The 17,754-nt window shown below is 37.4% G+C and overlaps 2 protein-coding genes across 4 annotated transcripts in view; one reads left to right on the top strand and one right to left on the bottom strand.

The window, feature by feature from the left end:
- Positions 1-17,754, top strand: part of CENPP (centromere protein P) — a 308,525-nt gene that overhangs the window by 139,943 nt on the left and 150,828 nt on the right. The window lies entirely within an intron of this gene.
- Positions 52-17,754, bottom strand: part of ASPN (asporin) — a 39,479-nt gene continuing 21,776 nt past the window's right edge. For both annotated transcript variants that reach the window (XM_030571073.1, XM_030571074.1), the window contains exons 4-8: positions 13,498-13,711; positions 12,109-12,219; positions 10,422-10,515; positions 7,918-8,056; positions 52-623 (exon numbers count right to left, since the gene is read on the bottom strand). In XM_030571073.1, the coding sequence (XP_030426933.1) occupies positions 432-623; positions 7,918-8,056; positions 10,422-10,515; positions 12,109-12,219; positions 13,498-13,711 (750 nt within the window). In that variant the 3' untranslated portion in view covers positions 52-431. The remainder of the gene's footprint in view (positions 624-7,917; positions 8,057-10,421; positions 10,516-12,108; positions 12,220-13,497; positions 13,712-17,754) is intronic.

Here is a 17,754-nt window from a genome sequence, read left to right as displayed (position 1 = left end):
ACTTTTTAAAATAAAATATTTTCAGTACTGAAAAAGGTCATGATAGAAATTTTTTTTTAACTTAATGCTTTGCATTGCTTCTGTATTGGAAAAAAACAGACAAAGTAGATTTAAGTAAACAATTTAAAATCTGTAATAGGAAACATCAAAGTACAGTTTCCAGTTCAGTTTCCAAGAGTCATCCTTTCCTTGAAAATCAAGGTTTTTGCATCATTTACTCAAAAATGTAAGTTTAACATCAGATAAAACAAAGGACTGCTAAAGTATATTGTGTTTCTAGTTTACAATCTCTAAATTAGTGTAAATATTTTGTAAACTGGTTAAAGGGTGTAAAATTGCCCTTTTACAATAGATTTCAAATATTGTAAAACCAGCAACATAACATGTCTATTTAAACATAGTTTTGGAATATGCAAACTTCTGTATCACTTTCAGTAATTCCCAAGCTGCACGCTATTTCTGCCTAAAATACAACGGAACGTTGCAGGTTGAACTTCCCAGTATTTCACAGGGTTGTTGAATAAGCTAATGCCACTGTATAATGTCTTCTTCATGCTTCCTCCTGTTGGACAGAAATCATTTACTCCCACTTTTGCAATATTATTAGAGTGAAGGAAGACAACCTGTAGGAATAAGAAAGAGAAAAATATGTGATAACATCTAGTGGATAAAGTAGGGAAAAACATACTGATGCAGTCATTGACAAAAAAAAATTATAATTTGGATTTTCTGTAGAGCAGTTGGATGTAAGACCCTATAGTATCAACAGTTGAAAGTCAAGAAGTAATAGGTCACTAGAAAGGGGATTTTTCCATCGTTTTGCAAAATTGTGTCAGATTTAATTTATTATCCTGTTATCACAGTGCTTTGACTATATGCATAACATACCAGTATATCTTTTCCTTTAACATGTGCATTCACTACTATGTGTATTGTATTAACTGTAAACAGCGTAGAGACTTAGGCCAGCTCTATGCTAGAAAAAGTATAGCTATATCAGCAAACCCTCTTAATATAAACAAAGCTTATAAAAGAAATAAGTAATTCCAGTAAAACCACTTCTATGCTAGTATAACTGGATCTACACTCGGGCTTCTGCCAGTACAGTAATGTCACAAAAAAACACCACCCCGCTATAGTTTCTAGTGTAGACCTGGCCTTAGGCCTAAATCTGTTTCTCACACTACCAGCCTGAGTAGCTAGCCTGCTCCTGAAGAATTTCAGAGGAGTAAGTTGAAGATAGCTTTGCCCCCACAGGAGTGAAGTTATTTAAAGCACACTACTTGAACCCAAAGGCGTTAAGTGAACTCTGTGGTGCTAGCATTCCCTAAACACATCTCCCCAAGCTCTGCGCTCTGTGCCAAGGTGTACATCAGCTGAGTAGTTTACCCACCCGTCTAAACCTCCTAGGCAGTGGAAGTACTCTGGAAATTGTACTTGCATTGGGAAACTTCATATTCATTGAGGTGAGAGCACTTTGTTTTGACATTTCTGAAACAAAATGTTTGTTTTTTTCAGTTTGAAACATCTTTTTGTTTCAAATTCCCTTTGTTTTTTAAATAAAAAACTTTAGAATGTTCAAAATGAAAATATTTCATTTTGAAATGTCAGCATAAAAGTTTTGTTTGACCCAAAATTATTTTTTTGACTTTTCAATTCACGAGAAATAACAAAAAGTTTTGGTTTTGGTTTAACTTGAAACTGTTTTTTTCTTGGCTTTTCAGAATTACCAGCAAACCAAAAAATTTATTTGCATAGATCTGTATGGGCTTGTCTACGTGGTGAGTTATTCTGGAATAACAGCGAGGAGTCTTTGTGGCACCTTAGGGTATGTCTTCACTACCGGCCAGATCGGCGGGCAGTGATCAATCTAGCGGGGATCGATTTATCACGTCCAGTCATCCACACAGGGAGTTCATCAGGAATAGCTATTCCACTTTAAATTCATACCCTACCTTAATCTAAATGAACTTCTCTGTGTAAACAAACCCAAACTCATTTTATACCCTGAAAGCTCAAATGTTTCAGATAGTCTTCATTACTTGAGCAACATATAGTGCATGAGTGAGGTTCATGAAATTTTCTACAGTGATTTGCTGCATTAAGGAACAACAAATTCAACTCAGCAATATAACTATAGTGTCATCTAACTTGCCACTTAGATGCCAGCATTTATAGGATGGCAAAATGGTTAATATACAGTGAAGATGTGCAGCTTCTCTTAATGTAACATATTTGGGCATATGCATGTGTTAAATTTTCCTTAAAGAGTAACCTTTTATTCACAGTAGATAAAAATAAATGTATTTTACTAGATCTAATATTGTATTAATTTCAGCAACATTTAAAAATACATAGCTTGTATATACATTAGAGAGCATAATCTTAAGCATCATGTTCTAAAATAGTATTCATAATTGTATTATAACCATGATTTAATAAAACAGGAAATATACATCAGTATTCATGAACAAAAAAATCAGGGTAGATAAGAATTGATTCAAAGAACAGATTTTTTTATTTGAATTTAAATTAATTTTTCTTTAAAACCTCTTTAAAATTAAATTTTACATTATGACAGTCTATATACATGCTTGCTACCAAAGTGTTACAGAAAGTCAAATGACTGAATTGGGGCTAAGCGCCTAGAACCAGAGTTTAAGTGTTGTCAGCTTTTGAGTGCTGTATAGCCTCTTTTTCAAATAGAAAGAGAATATTTTCTTCATTTCAGTTTATTCAACTAGTTCATTTCAGCAACTAGTTCATTCAAAGTTAAGAAACCGATTCGGAACTGAAAATGCAGGAATGCTTATTTTCCTTTTCCAATCTAAAAGGAAAAACTAGATATAAGTGGACGAGATCTATTGGTTGCAAAATCTTGAAGGATATGGTAACCAGAAACAATCAGTTCAATTCACTATTTACAGATAACACTTCCTTTGTTTAATAAATTAGCTATTTTTAAATGCAAAATATATTTGGATAAATTACTCGTATGTATTAACCACATTTAAAGTAGTTAAATATAAATAATAATTTTTAAAAGTGATGTTTTTGTGCATTTTCAGTTCAATTCTAATTTCTATACAAGTGGAGCTTGATACAAATTGCAAATAAAATGAATCATCTAGTAAATAAGAAATGCATTATTTCCAATTTTCTCACATAGCAAAAAGTAAAAAATTTATAATCTGAGTAACAATTTAAGCAATATAATTGGTGACATAAATGTGTAGAGACATAGTATAGTCTCCTGGTTAGCAAAAAGAAGTACCAAATTTAGTGTGAAGGCTATATTTGGTTTTAAATCAACATATTTTAATTGTTATCCATCAATTAGGTTAAACCTTTCCTCAGAAAAAGAAAAAAATGATTAAAATTGGTGATTTAAATTCCTTTGATTTAAGTCATTCTACCCTGCAAAAAACTTTAATATACAGTTAACCTTGTTCCTTTCCAGAACATTTAGTATAGTGACACTCAAAATTTTGAAAACCAGGAAATGAACAGTTAAGCTGCCAACTGATAGGTTTAAAAAAATGTATTTGTAAACAGGGAATTGTCAATGAATGTGTGTGTTTTCTGGTTGGGTCCCGAAGGGATTGGTTCTTGGCTTTACTCTATTTAACATTTTTATTAATGACCTGGAAGAAAACAAAATCATGAGTGATATAGTTGGCAAATGAAACAAAAATTGGGAGAGTGGTAAATAATGAAGAGGACAGGTCAATGATACAGAACAATCTGAATCACCTGGTAAGCTGGGTGCAAGCAAACGGTATGTGTTTTAATATGGCTAAATGTAAATGTATACGTCTAGGAACAAAGAATGAAGGCCATGCTTAGACAATGGGGGACTCTATCCTGAGAAGCAATGACTCTGGAAAAGATTTGGGGTTCATAGGAGGCAATCATCTGAACATAAACTCTTGGTGCATCTCTCTGGCCAACAGGATAATGCTGCTATTGGATATATAAGCAGGGGAATCTTGACTAGGTGTAGAGAGGTTATTTTACGTCTGTATTTGGCACTAATGCTACCACTGTTGAAATACTGTGTCCAGTTGTGGTGTCCTCAATTCAGGAAGGATGTTAATAAATTGAAGACAGTTCAGGGAAGAGCCCAGGAGCATGAGTAAAGGATTAGAAAACATGCTTTAAAGTGATAAACTCAAGCAGCTCAATATACTTAGTAGGGTTGTCAAGCGATTAAAAAAAATTTGTCACAATTAATCACATTGTTAAACAATAACAGAATACCATTTATGTACATATTTTGGATGTTTTCTACATTTTCAAATATATTGATTTCAATTACAACACAGAATACAAAGTGTACAGTGCTCACTTTATATTTATATTAGATTGCAAGTATTTGCACTGTAAAAAAACCAAAATAAATAGTATTATTCAATTCATCAAATCAAGTACTGTAGTGCAATCTCTTTATCATGAAAGTTGAACTTACAAAGATAGAATTATGTGCAAAGAAAACTGCATTAAAAAATAAAACAATATAAAATGTTAGCTCCTGCAAGTCCACTCAGTCCTACTTGTTGTTCAGCCAATTGCTCAGACAAACAAGTTTGTTTACAGCTGCAGGAGATAATGCTGCCTGCTTCTTGTTTACAATGTCATCTTATAGTGAGAACAGGTGTTCTCATGGCACTGCTGTAGCCAATGTGTCAAGATATTTACATTCCAAATGTGCTAAAAATTCATATGTCCCTTCATGCTTCAACCACCATCTAGGGGACATGTCCATGCTGATGATGGGTTCTGCTCGATAATGATCCGAAGCAGAGTGGAATGATGTATGTTCATTTTCATCATCATGAGTCAGATGCCACCAGAAGACAGTTGATTTTCTTTTTTGGTGGTTCGGGTTCTGTAGTTTCTGCATTGAAGTGTTGCTCATTTAAGACTTCTGAAGCATGCTCCACACCTTGTCCCTCTCAGATTTTGGAAGTCACTTCAGATTCTTAAATCTTGGGTCAAGTGCTGTAGCTATCTTTAGAAATCTCACATTGGTACCGTCTTTGCATTTTGTGAAATTTGCGGTGAAAGTGTTCTTAAAATGAACAGAGTGCTGGGTCATCGACGGCTTTAACATGAAATATATGGCAGAGCACAGGACATACAATTCTTCAGACCCAGATCTAGTTAATGTGTTGTTTTTTTTTAATGAGTTTCATCAGCATGGAAGCATGTCCTCTGGAATGGTGGCCAAAGCGTGAAGGGGCATACGAATGTTTAGCATATCTGACAAGTAAAAACCTTGCAATGCAGCTACAAAAGTGCCATGCAAATGCCTGTTCTCACTTTCTGGTGATGTAAATAAGAAGAGGGCAGCATTATCTCCTGTAAATGTAAAACCAACTTGTTTGTCTTAGTGATTGGCTGAACAGGAAGTAGGACTGAGTGGACTTGTAGGCACTGAAGTTCTACATTGTTTTGTTTTTGAGTGCAGTTATGTAAAAAAATCTACATGTGTAAGTTGAAGGTCATAACAAAGAGATTACACTACAGTTCTTGTATGACAGGGGTAGGCAACTTCGGCACATGAGCTGATTTTCAGTGGCACTCACACTGCCCAGGTCCTGGCCACCAGTCCGTGGGGCTCTGCATTTTAAATGAAGTTTCTTAAACATTTTAAAAACCTTATTTATTTTACATACAACAATAGTTTATTATAGACTTATAGAAAGAGACCTTCTAAAAATGTTAAAATGTATTACTAGCCCGTGAAACCTTAAATTAGAGTGAATAAATGAAGTCTTGGCACACCACTTTTGAAAGGTTGCCAGCCCCTGTTGTATTAGGTGAATTGAAAAACACTATTTCTTTTGTTTATCTTTTACAGTGCAAATATTTGTACTAAATGTGCTGGCCACCGCTTCCCACAGCCCTCATTGGCCTGGAGCAGTGAACCGTGGCCAGTGGGAGCCTCAATTGGCCAAACCTGTGGACATGGCAGATAAACCTAGCGGCCCAGCCCTCTAGGGGGCTTACCTTGGAGGGCTGCGAGCCAAAGGTTGCCAATCCCTGCTCTAACTGTTCTGCCTGATGAGCAGATTGGGCTCATTCCTGATTTTATTTTCGTTCATGTTTCTGGTAAACACACAGCCTTCTCAAGGGAAATTTAAAAAAATCAGCAGTCTGAGGTATCTGACTTGCTATACTTAAAAAAAAATAAATAAAAAATAATGCTAGTGATAATTTTACAGCCTTACTATGTCTTGCTAGCTGTCAGGGCTAGAAACAAATACTCTAAACTGTTGGTAAACTTAGATTATTGGCTTTGCAGTAGAATAAAGTCATAGACATGGCAGATTGTGAAATATTAGACCTTAAAGTTAAAGTTACATCATTCTGATTGCCAGCTTGCTTTTCTCCTTCCACTTATGCAATCTTGTATTGCATATGAAAGTATTTTGGATTCTGACCTGTTCTAACCTTGGCGTGTTCCTAAATGCCAAACCTTAAACCTGCATCATTCATTTCACCTTGATTTCCCCCTCTACATTTCAGTTGCAACTTGATTTTAATAGGTAATCTCATAAATTTGTAGGTTTGGAAATAAATGTTTTTCAACATGAGATGAAAATATTTCAGTCCTAGCCTGTCTGTGTACAAGCCTCTGTTACCTATTTGTCCTGTTTTGGTGGGCCAGTGGTCAATTGTTTTCTTAGATATTATTTTACCACATAAAATACCTTTTGGGCTGTTGTTTCTTTGCAAAGAATTGCTTATGTTGAGTGATTCTGCTACTTGCACTTGGTTATCCCTTCAGACACATACATTATTTCCCACTTGTCTGTTTACTCATGGAGGAATTCTGGGCCAAAAAATAGACACAAAAAAAAATTCTGCACACAATATTTGAAAATTCTGCAAAATTCTGCGTATTTTATTTGTCAGAATAATATATAATCATGTCAGTTGTTATTATTTTGGTAATTTATTTCAAAATATCTGTCAGCAAGTATGTCTGTAACAATACAGACCAAAAAAAAAAATTTCTGTAATTTTTTTTTTGACAAATAGATTCCTTACGAGGCATAGTAATACAGAACTTTGTGTAATTCATTTAAATTATAATACAGAACTTTATTTCCTGTACTTGTCAGAAACAGTGCAAAGGCTTGGGGCAGTCAGGGGTAACGGAAGAACTGAGCAGGAGAGAAGGAGCCTGGGAGTGAACCTGGAGGGTGTGGATGGGAGGTTTTGGGGTTTTTTTAGAGGGGGGTGGGAAGGTGTTGGGAAGCTTCCCCGATGCAGACCCTGGCTGACCCCAAGCCTCTCCCATTCAATCAGGCACATCTGCCCTTGTCCCCTTTACCCTCATCTCCATGGGTCTCTGCAGCCCGGGTCACCAGGCTCAAAGCTGTCACCTCATTAGCTCCTGAGCCCATGCTTCGATCTGTCCCCCACACTTGCCATTCTGAGCCCCAATTTGTGATCCCCCCGGAGCAGCCGTGTGTGCCCCACTCTGTCCTAACCTGACTCCGCGGGCAGGGTGCTAGGGGAATTCTGCAGCACTGAGCGTAGAGTTTTGTATTTTTCCCGCATAAAAAACATTTTGTCTAAGAAGTGCTGCAGTTCCGCCTTTTGCCCACCGGAGGCCGCTGTGGCAGTAGAACAGCCGGCATGAACGCAGCTTGCTGTTCTGGCGCCAAGGCAGCCTCTGGTGGGCAAAAGGCGGAACTGCAAAATTTCTTAGGCAAAATATTTTTTATGCAGGAAAATACAAAATTATTCGAGAGAAATGAATTCTGCATGTCCACTGATGCACAGAATTCCCCCAGGAGTATCTGTTGTAAGAACAGTATCCAAGATACATAACTGTTAAAGTAATTATGTTCCCTAAGCAGCATAACAAAACAAAAAATAAAACCATCTGTAGTGGTATATTACCTGCAGATATTTCAGATCAGGTAGTCCAGGAGGAACCTTTTTCAGTTTGTTGTTTTCTAGATGTATTTCTCGTACTTTTGGTATACTGGAAAAACTTCCATTTTCCACATCTTTGATTTTATTGTTTCCCAGTCCCAACCTAGAAATAAGACAAGAAAGCTTAACTGCTGATGCATGGTGATTTATAACAGCATTGCTGAGCATCCTTTTCAATCAAGTTTTGCACACAGGCGTATACAGGAGAAAACTAAAAATCAGAAAAGGAAAAAATGTTAATTTTGCTATAAAATAAATCAGCATTGGTCTACGGAACTAATCTGTAACAGCACATTTGCTCAATTTAGCTCCACTTAAAGGACAGTATTTGGTCAGTTGTACGTTAGTTATTCAGTTGGTATGCAATAGTTATTCTGTCAGGAGCAAACATTAAAACAAAACAAAAATCAGCAATATTTGTATAAATAAACCATACTCTTTACATGGACACCATCATAGGACCTAATCACATCAGCCACACCATTAGAGGCTCATTCATCTGCACATCTACCAATGTGATATATGCCATCATGTGCCAGCAATGCCCCTTTGTCATGTACATTGGCCAAATCGGACAGTCTCTACGGCAAAGAATAAATGGACACAAATCAGACATCAAGATTTATAACATTCAAAAACCAGTCGGAGAACACTTCAACCTCCTGGGTCACTCGATTACAGACCTAAAAGTTACAATTCTCCAACAAAAAAAACAGACTCCAACAAGAAACTGCAGAATTGGAATTAATTTCCAAACAGGACACCATTAAATTAGGCTTGAATAAAGACTGGGAGTGGATGGGTCATAACAAAGTAAAAACTATTTCCCCATGCTAATTTTTCCCCTTCTGTTACTCACACCTTTTTGTCAACTGTTGGAAATGGGGCCATCCTTATTATCACTACAAAAGTTTTTTTTCTCCTGCTGCTAATAGCCCACCTTAATTGATTAGTCTTGTTAGAGTTGGTATGGCAACACCCATTTTTTCATGTTCTCTGTGTTTATATATCTTTCTACTGTATTTTCCACTGCATGCATCCGATGAAGTGGGTTTTAGCCCTTGAAAGCTTATGCCCAAATAAATTTGTTAGTCTCTGAGATGCCACAAGCACTCCTCATTCTTTTTGCTGATACAGACTAATACGGCTACCACTCTGAAACCTGTCACATTTAAACAAATAGCATACCCAATCAATATGTTTATGCACAATGAAAAATATTTTTGTATTATTATAATATAATCACAGTATCAGGAAAAATTAAAATTTTTATAGAACTAAATTTAATCATTTTCAGCTTAGTGTAACTCTTCATATCCCCAAAATTCTCAGAAGTAGTTACTGTACCTCACTTTTATTTTCTCCTTTCAGATTTCCTCTTCATATAAATTGTCACTCACACTTTAACTTAGTCTCAGGCAGTGACAAGCTGCAGAGCTAAAAATATTGTTTCAAAATGTTAAGGGGACAAAATTGAGGAAGGGAAGGACAATGTAAAGCTCTCTTCACTCCCCTCTATTCTAGTTTCTTAGACTGAATTGGAAGTCTTGCAAGCAGCTCCCAGCTTAGGTTTCTAAGAGCAAATTCTAGGTTCAAAGTTACTCAGCCACTTTTTCAGAGTACCAGCTGGGCCTTGGAGAGGAACTCTCCTACTTATACTCTCCCGCCATTTTCCCATGCACTCTCTGCTGGGTGCCCTAGTTCCTCCTGTGTTAGATACTGCTTTTTCCCCTTTTCCCCCCTTGTGAAGAACTGCATGACTCCAGCCAGCTCTCCACTTTCTCAGTACCTCGCTCCCCACCTCTTAAAGGAGCAGAAGCTCAGAAGGTGCTTTATTCTTCACTCCCCCTCCTCTCCTGAGAGTGGAAAAGAGTACCAGGAAACATTTATGATGAATCTGCTGAGCAGAAATGTGCCTGCAAAAATCAATATGAGTCTGCTGCTGCTTTTTCCTTACACTGCTCAGGAGGGCAATAGGTTTCCAGCAGAGGAGATAATCGTGTCAGTTAGGAGAAAGTTGGGAGCAGTGATCATGGAGGCAGGGTATATGGAGATCTGGGAGGAGGCGGTTTGAAGTTAGTTGGTGGAGTAGACTGAACCAGCCAGCTATTTAGAGGCTCTAGAGTCTGAGTACCTGAAGCACTTAGAGTACCTGCTTGAACCTGGTATCTCCTAGCATGCTCCTAGTCACTCTGTTAAGACAAAGACTGGTGTATCATACAGCACTCCAAAAGATGGGAAGTGTAAATTTTCTTCTATCGTGTTTTCCCTCAACGGTCACATTAAATAGGCCACAGTTTGGACATCATTGTTCTAATGCAATTACAAAATGAATGTTTTAATCTATTTCACTATTCTGTACCCTATCCCAAAAATGGTTACCTAAAGTGATGGAGAAAGTCCTGGAAATTTTGACATTCCACCAAGTAGTGCTTCTTGGAGGAATCATTCTACATATTGCATTTTACCTCTGAAGATCTTTGTACTGAATAAAATCCTCAAGTTCAACTGCAGTAATTTTGTTGTCATCTAGATGAAGCTCTAGTAAAGAGGATGGTAGCCCTAAAGGGAAGAAAAATCAATGCAATTTAATTGATTAAAATATTTATATTTATTTAATTCTCAGTGACTTCTTCTCTTTTCATTTTGGGGAGGGTTGGAAAGGTGCTGGGTTTGCTGTCTGGATCAGAAAATATAAATATATGTTCTGTTTTTGATTTCTCTAGACTTCATTTGTAGTTTAAATTGATAGGGTTTGTTGTTCAGAACAATTGTTGACCTGAATATTTGTTTTCTCTTTGAAATTTTATAATGAAATCAACAATAAATGGACTTTGACTAATTATTCATTGTCTGTTTTCAATAGAAATTAATATATTTATCTTACCCTAGATTAGTTAAATATTCTGGCAAATTGATTAGATATTTTTATAAGTATTTTAATCATAGTATCCAGTATCTTTAGATTTCTGCTTTCTTTTTAATTATTCTTGTTGGATTTTTGTTTATATGGTCAACCTCTGCCACCTTCACTGATGTTGAGTAATACTTTACTCCGTGAATAATCTCACTGAAATCCATGTATCTACTTGCAAATAAGGGTGAAAGAATCAGGCCTATAGATGGTACAGGATTGTGCTGCTGTTCAGGTTTGGGAATAATCTACAGATTCCCAGACCAGAGGAGAATCATGCCTAGCATGGATTAAATGTTTTATTAGGCACAAGAGTCAAGATCACTTATGACTCATAATCATAAGCCTAGGCATAACTCAATATAGCAAGGACAAGTGGTTTTGGAGAAATTTCTGTGTTTTGCCTATCTGAAAAGTTAAGTGCTCACAAAAAGGCATGATTAAGGAGAAATCATATCCAGTAATTGTCCTCCATGTGGAATCAAAAGCTTGGATTCTTAATGCTTCAACTTTTTGAGAAGCATCTCTGTTAACAAAAAAAAGGTTAAAATTTGAATGGAAAGGAAGTATTACTTGGAAAGTTGATCATTATGTAGGTTACTTGGAAGAGGAATAAAAAACGGAAATAACTGTTATTTCAGATTGACTAAGTATCTGTGGCAGTTTTCAGTTACGACACTGGCTAATTCCCAGATATTCTTAGACCTGCATGGTTCTTAAGTGTTTGGGAGAGGCTGCCAGAGGAAAGTTAAAGGAGGGATTTGTAATTTTTTGGGAGGCCTGGCCTAATTTGTTCTCTGGGCTAGGCAGAATTGCCCCTCCTTGCTGTTGGTTTGTTGTTACTGTTTCTGCTGCTGCTTGACCTTAATGAAGGTGGCACACACCACCTGGACAGAGTGGGACAGTGGGAGAAGTGAATCCCCTCAACCACTAAGAACAAGAGAGCGTCTACCAGTGCTCAGTAACAGCATGCCAAGGATGAAAAAGGCAGATGGGAAGGATGGGCAGCTGCTTGTGATGGAGTGGGGAGAGAGGAACAAATTTAGAACCCATTGGATGGAAATAATTATTTTGAATATTGTAATGTTGTACTACAGAAATTCAAAGACAAATAATAGGTATGAAATCAGATTATTCAGGAGAACATTGGTGTGGGGGGAAGATTCTTATTGTACATAGCACACATCTGAAAGTCCTATAGATTATTCAGGCATATCCTTACTCGAAAAAAGAACCCATACCTTTGGGAACTGAGGTCAGTTTAGCTTCTGCAATTCTGATGTGATAGACTGTCACGCCTTCAAAAGAACCTGGTTCTATTCCATCATTGTCCAGAGGATTTGCGCTCATTTCTGCCAAAGCAAGTATTTTATAATTAAACTAATACACATTGCATGCTAATTCTAGTATGTCTAATTATACAAGGCTTACTAAAAGCTCCTCTGCTTTCACCTCACTTGTAATCATTATGACTATTTTGGTAATTTGATTTTAAAAAAAGCATGGTTTACATCACTGAGTTTTAAAATTTCTGTGCTATAATTCAGAGGAGATTGTCCTGGGATTATGCAGTTTGTGCACACTTCTTTTTAAATGGCAAATCCCCACCCCCGAATTCTACATTGCAAAACAGTCTGGAGTTCCATGGAATAACCTCACTATGACCATGGATTATAATTGGAATTTTGAAGTGGCTCCTGTTGGCTATGCAGGAGCAGCTAAATGCTGCCTGTTGGCCTCTTTGGGGAGCTACATGTCACAGTTTTGCCTGAGTAAGGATTGCATGTTTTCACCTGCAAAGTTACCCAACCTGACCCACTTAGCAGGTACAGTTAGGTAGCTGTGAATTTCAGTTATGTAAAGCAAATAAAAGATGCTTTAATTGATGATGGTGTGTCAAATTTTCCCAATATAGATATCTTGCTTTAAAGAGGAACTTCTATGTAAGGAAAATTTGAACAGAAACTACATGTAGGAAACAAAAGTTGCCAGTAACTGTATATTCTTTGCTGCTACTGCAGAGTTTGCATTTTTGAATCTGACCCTTCTTCTCCCCCCCCTTCCCCCCCCCCCCCCCGATCCTGAGTTAACTTTTCTGTTTTCTCCTGTGGTGAAATCCATGGCATCATAGTCAGTTGTCCATGAAATGTGACATCTCAAATTCAGTGATCAACCTTCATAGAAAGAATATGTAAAGAAGCTGAGCTGTGAGGGAACCTACTCATTTGCGGTTCTAGCTGAACTCAAGGTTTTGGCCAGCTGCCTCACAAGACCATTAATATTTGGATACAAATAAATTTCTTTCCGAATTTAGCTATTTTTCAAGAACATGTAGCAGTTTAGCATTTTCACCAACTTGTGTTCGTAAAATTGACAAAATAGGCAAAATAACATTTTATTAAAAAAAGCTAATAAAACTTCTATAATATTTCCATAGTGATTTAGGACCCAATTATGCAGACATTCTTTATAGAAATCTCATGCTCTTGGAGTTGTGTGTGTAAAATAGCTATGATGTCTGTACTGTATTTATTAGCACGTTCACCATATTGCTTAATGCAATCCTGAAATATTCTTGTCAACTAGTGACATGCAGTCATTTTAATATTGTTCCAATAAGATGGACGTACCCAAAACATGTAAAGCCTTCATTCCTTGAAATACTTCCTTTTGTACTTTCTTAACCTTATTATCATGAATCCGTAGCTCTGCTAAATATTTTGGCAGATTTGCTGGGATCTCCGTTAGCTGGTTATGGGACAAGTACAGCCGTCGCAACTTCTTTACTGATTGAAAGGCTTTTGGGTGGATCTTAGATATTTTGTTGTTGTTCAAAGCCAGTGCCTAAGACAAATGTGAAAAGTAAGAAAACAGTATTAAAATCCAATATATAATCATGCATTTGTGAGGACATTGGTAAATATTTTTTGTAATTACATATTATTTTATGGAGTAGTAGAAATGTAGGGCTGGAAGACACCTTGAGAGGTGTCCAGCCTTGTGCACTGATGCAGGACCAAGTATACCTAAATCACCACTGTCAGATGTTTGTCCTACCTGTTCTTAAAAACCTCCAGTGACTGGGATTACACAACCTCCCTTGAAAGCCAATCCCAAGCTTATCTACCTTTGCCATTAGAAAGTTTTTTTTTTTTGAGATCCAACATAAATCTCCCTTGCTGAAGATTAAGCCCATTATTTCTTGTCCTATCTTTAGGGTAACAAGGAGACCAATTGATCATCATCCTTTTACCAGTTTCTTTATAGCATACCTTCTTTATAGCATAATGTATTTGAAGATTATCAGCTTCTGCCCTAGTCTTCTTTTCCCCAGGCTAAACATATATTTTTTTAACCTTTTCTCATAGTCAGGTTTTCTAAACCTTTAATCATTTTTGTTGCTCTTCTCTGGACTCTCTCCAGTTTGTCCATTTCTTTTTGAAAGTGCGGTTCCCAGAGCTGGACACATTACTCCACTACCAGCGCTGAGTAGAGCGGGACAATTAACTCCCATGAGTTAGATGCAACCCTCCTATTGGTGTACCCCAGAATATTAGCCTTTTTTGCAACTTCATCACGCTGTTGACTCACATTCAACTTCTGATCCTACTATAATCCCCCTATCCTTGATGGACAGTTATTCCCCATTTTGTAGTTGTGCATTTGATTTTTCCTTCCTACATGTAATACTTTGCACTTGCCTTTATTGAATTTCATTTTGTTGATTTCAGACCATCATCTAATTTGTCAAGGTTGTTTTGAATTCTGATTCTGTCTTCCAAAGTGCTTGCAACCCCTCTCAGCTTGATGTCATCCACAGATTTTTATAGCATACTCTCCAATCCATTATCCAAGTCATTAGTGAAAATATTGAATAGAACAAGACACAGGAAAGATCCTAGGTGGAATAGATGTGTCCACCCAGTTTGACAGTGAACCAATGAGAACTACTCTTTGAATATGGTCTTTTACCAGTTGTGCACCCCTTTATAGTAATTATAGACCACATTTCACCTTGTTTATGAGAATGTCTGTGTGTCCAAAGCCTTACTAAAATCAAAATATATCACAGCTACAGCTTCCCACATCTACTAGGCCAGTAACCCTGTCAAAAAAGGAAACTATGTTTGTTTGGTATAATTTGTGCTTGAGAGATCCACACTGGCTATTCCTCATAACCCTATTATCTACTAGGTGCTTACAAATTGATTGTTTAATGATTTGTTCCAATATCCTTCCAGGTATCGAAATTAGGTTAAGTGGTCTATAATTCCGCCAATCCTCTTTGTTTCCATTTTTAAAGACAGTTCTTTGAGACATCACCTGTCTCCATGTGTTCTTCAAGATAATTGCTAACTGTTCCAAAATTACTTCAGCTAGTTCCTTAAGTTCCCTCGGATGAATTTCATCAAGCCCTGATGACTCGAATACATCTCACTTACCTAAATATTCTTTAACTTGTTCCTTCCCTATTTTGTCTTGTGTTCCTTTCTCCTGGATATTAATATAAATTATGTTAAGTATTTGGTCATTATTAACCTTTTTAGTGAAGACTGAAACAATGTAGGTATTAAACACCTCGGCCTTTTTGATGTTATTAGCTCTCCTTCCCTGCTGAGGCAGAGGATGACCTACATTTTCCTTGCTCCTAATGTATTTAAATAATGTCTTCTTACTGCCTTTTATGTCCCTTGCTTGGTCTAATTCATTTTGTGCCTTAGCCTTCTGATTTTGTCCCTACATGCTTGCACTATTCTTTTGTACTCATCCTTAGCAATTTGTCCATGCTTCCAATTTTTGTAGGATTCTTTTTTGGTTTTCAGGTCATTAAAGAGTTCCTGATTTCTAATTTAACATACTTGGAAATGAAAACTTATTTACTAATAATTGAATGCATAAATGCATATTTCAAACAGCTTCTGTTTTAAAAATATCTTTCATGTTGTATATTTTACTTAATCATAAAATCCATAAAAATTGAATTACTGAAAAAATGTACCTAGAACTTGCAGTTTCCACAAGAAGTAAGAGAAAAGTGCTGTTGGGATGCACCAAAGGTGAGTGATTGTGAGAGAGAAGCTAATCTCATATTCTCATGATTGTTAAAGTAAGCTGTGCAACAAATATTTTGCTCCTTTTGCTGATTGTTTACTGCTCAGTGTAATAAGCAAGAAAATGACATGTCTACTGATGGGGATAAATTGTATGATTTCTGCTTTTTTCTATATTCATTGTTTCAAACATAACATACCAGTGGTGCTGTAGTCACATTTTTTAAGACCATAAGCCAGTACAGCTAAATATAGTTGGGAAGGCCAAATAATGAGGAAAGAGTTAGATTTGTTTTCCAATTGGCATCAAAAAGTGCTGTGCCCACATCTTGGACTGGCAGACTGTCTCCATCTAGATTTGTTTTGTTCTTTTATGTTATTTTTTTGTTTTTTATAAAACAAAAATCCCAACTTAAATTGCAATCTTTCAACACCAGCTTTCAATTCCCCATTATTATTGTGGGAGACAAAAAGTGCCCTTGGTGAATGTGGAGAAAGGAGGGTGGGCGTATTGTGAAGACAAACAAAGAGGGAAACAGGCAGTATGTTATAGAGATTTGAAGGTTAAATCATGTGATGTACTGAGAGTCATCTACTCATGTTTTAGTCAAAGGATGTTGAATGTGCTCAGCACCTTGCAAGAACTGAAAAAAGAGCAAGTAAATAAATTGTATGAGGTACAATATGGGAAAATTAGGAATTATGATAAAGAGGAGGAATAAAATATTTTCTCCCCGCTGTCATGATCTCAGTCCTTTTCAAGACTTCTAATTGTCTCTGTCTCAGTACTGCTCGCAGAGAGGAGGTTGATGTATTCAAAGTGGTTTATTAATGAAAATCCGTCCAGCCACAATTAAAAGGAATGAGTAAATTGTATATAACAACAAAAACATTTCATTTGCCTTACTTTCCATTATCTTTGAACACTGATGTACTTAAACTTATTTTTCTGTTCATTTAAACAAAATATCTCTCCTTTGGACAGGTCTCTTAATCTTGCTTTCTCTGTGCTCTTCTAGAAATCATTGCCTCACTAGTTGTATGTCAGATTATACTTCTATATTTCAATATCTTGACTGTTCATGTTTCTACTTTCCATTGCTTCAGAGAGTACTGATGAAACGTTGTTACTGTTTGTGACGGGATCCCCGGGATGCAGCCTGGGACAGTGGGACCGCTGTGCCCCCTTAACTGTCTCTAGCCTGGGCTGTCTCTCACAGTGCCTTGCTAGTGACCCAGCATTAAACCCCTCCAGGTGCTGTTATTGCTCTGTGAAACCACATGTGGAGACCCACACCCAGCTAGATTGCATGAATGCTCCCAGAGCCACTCATGAATCACACAGAGGGCTTGTCTACATCAGAAAGTTGCAGCGCTGGTGAGGGAGTTACAGCGCTGCAACTTTGAAGGTGTACACATCTGCAGGGCATCACCAGCGCTGCAACTCCCTGTTTGCAGCGCTGGCCGTACTCCCGTTTTGTCTCGGGTGTAGAGGATCCAGCGCTGGTGATCCAGCGCTGGTAATCCAATGTAGACACTTACCAGCGCTTTTCTTGACCTCCGTGGAAGGAGGAAGCCTCTGGTAATCAAGCTGGTCTCACTTTCCCGGTTTGCTCTCTCGTTCCCGGAACCCCGAGCAAGCAGGTCTCCTTCCCTGAGGTTTGCAGGGTGGCTCCGGGAACGCGAGAGCAAACCGCGGCGAAGCTGGTCTCCTTTCCCGGTTTGCTCTCTCGTTCCCCGAACCGCCGAGCAAGCGGTTCTCCTTCCCTGCGGTTTGCAGGGTGGCTCCGGGAACGCGAGAGCAAACCGCGGCGAAGCTGGTCTCCTTTCCCGGTT

The sequence above is a fragment of the Gopherus evgoodei genome, chromosome 7 (genome assembly GCF_007399415.2).
Source record: "Gopherus evgoodei ecotype Sinaloan lineage chromosome 7, rGopEvg1_v1.p, whole genome shotgun sequence".
Lineage (NCBI taxonomy): Eukaryota > Metazoa > Chordata > Testudines > Testudinidae > Gopherus > Gopherus evgoodei.
Note: the sequence above shows the minus strand (reverse complement) of the source record. Positions and strands in the feature narration are given on the sequence as shown.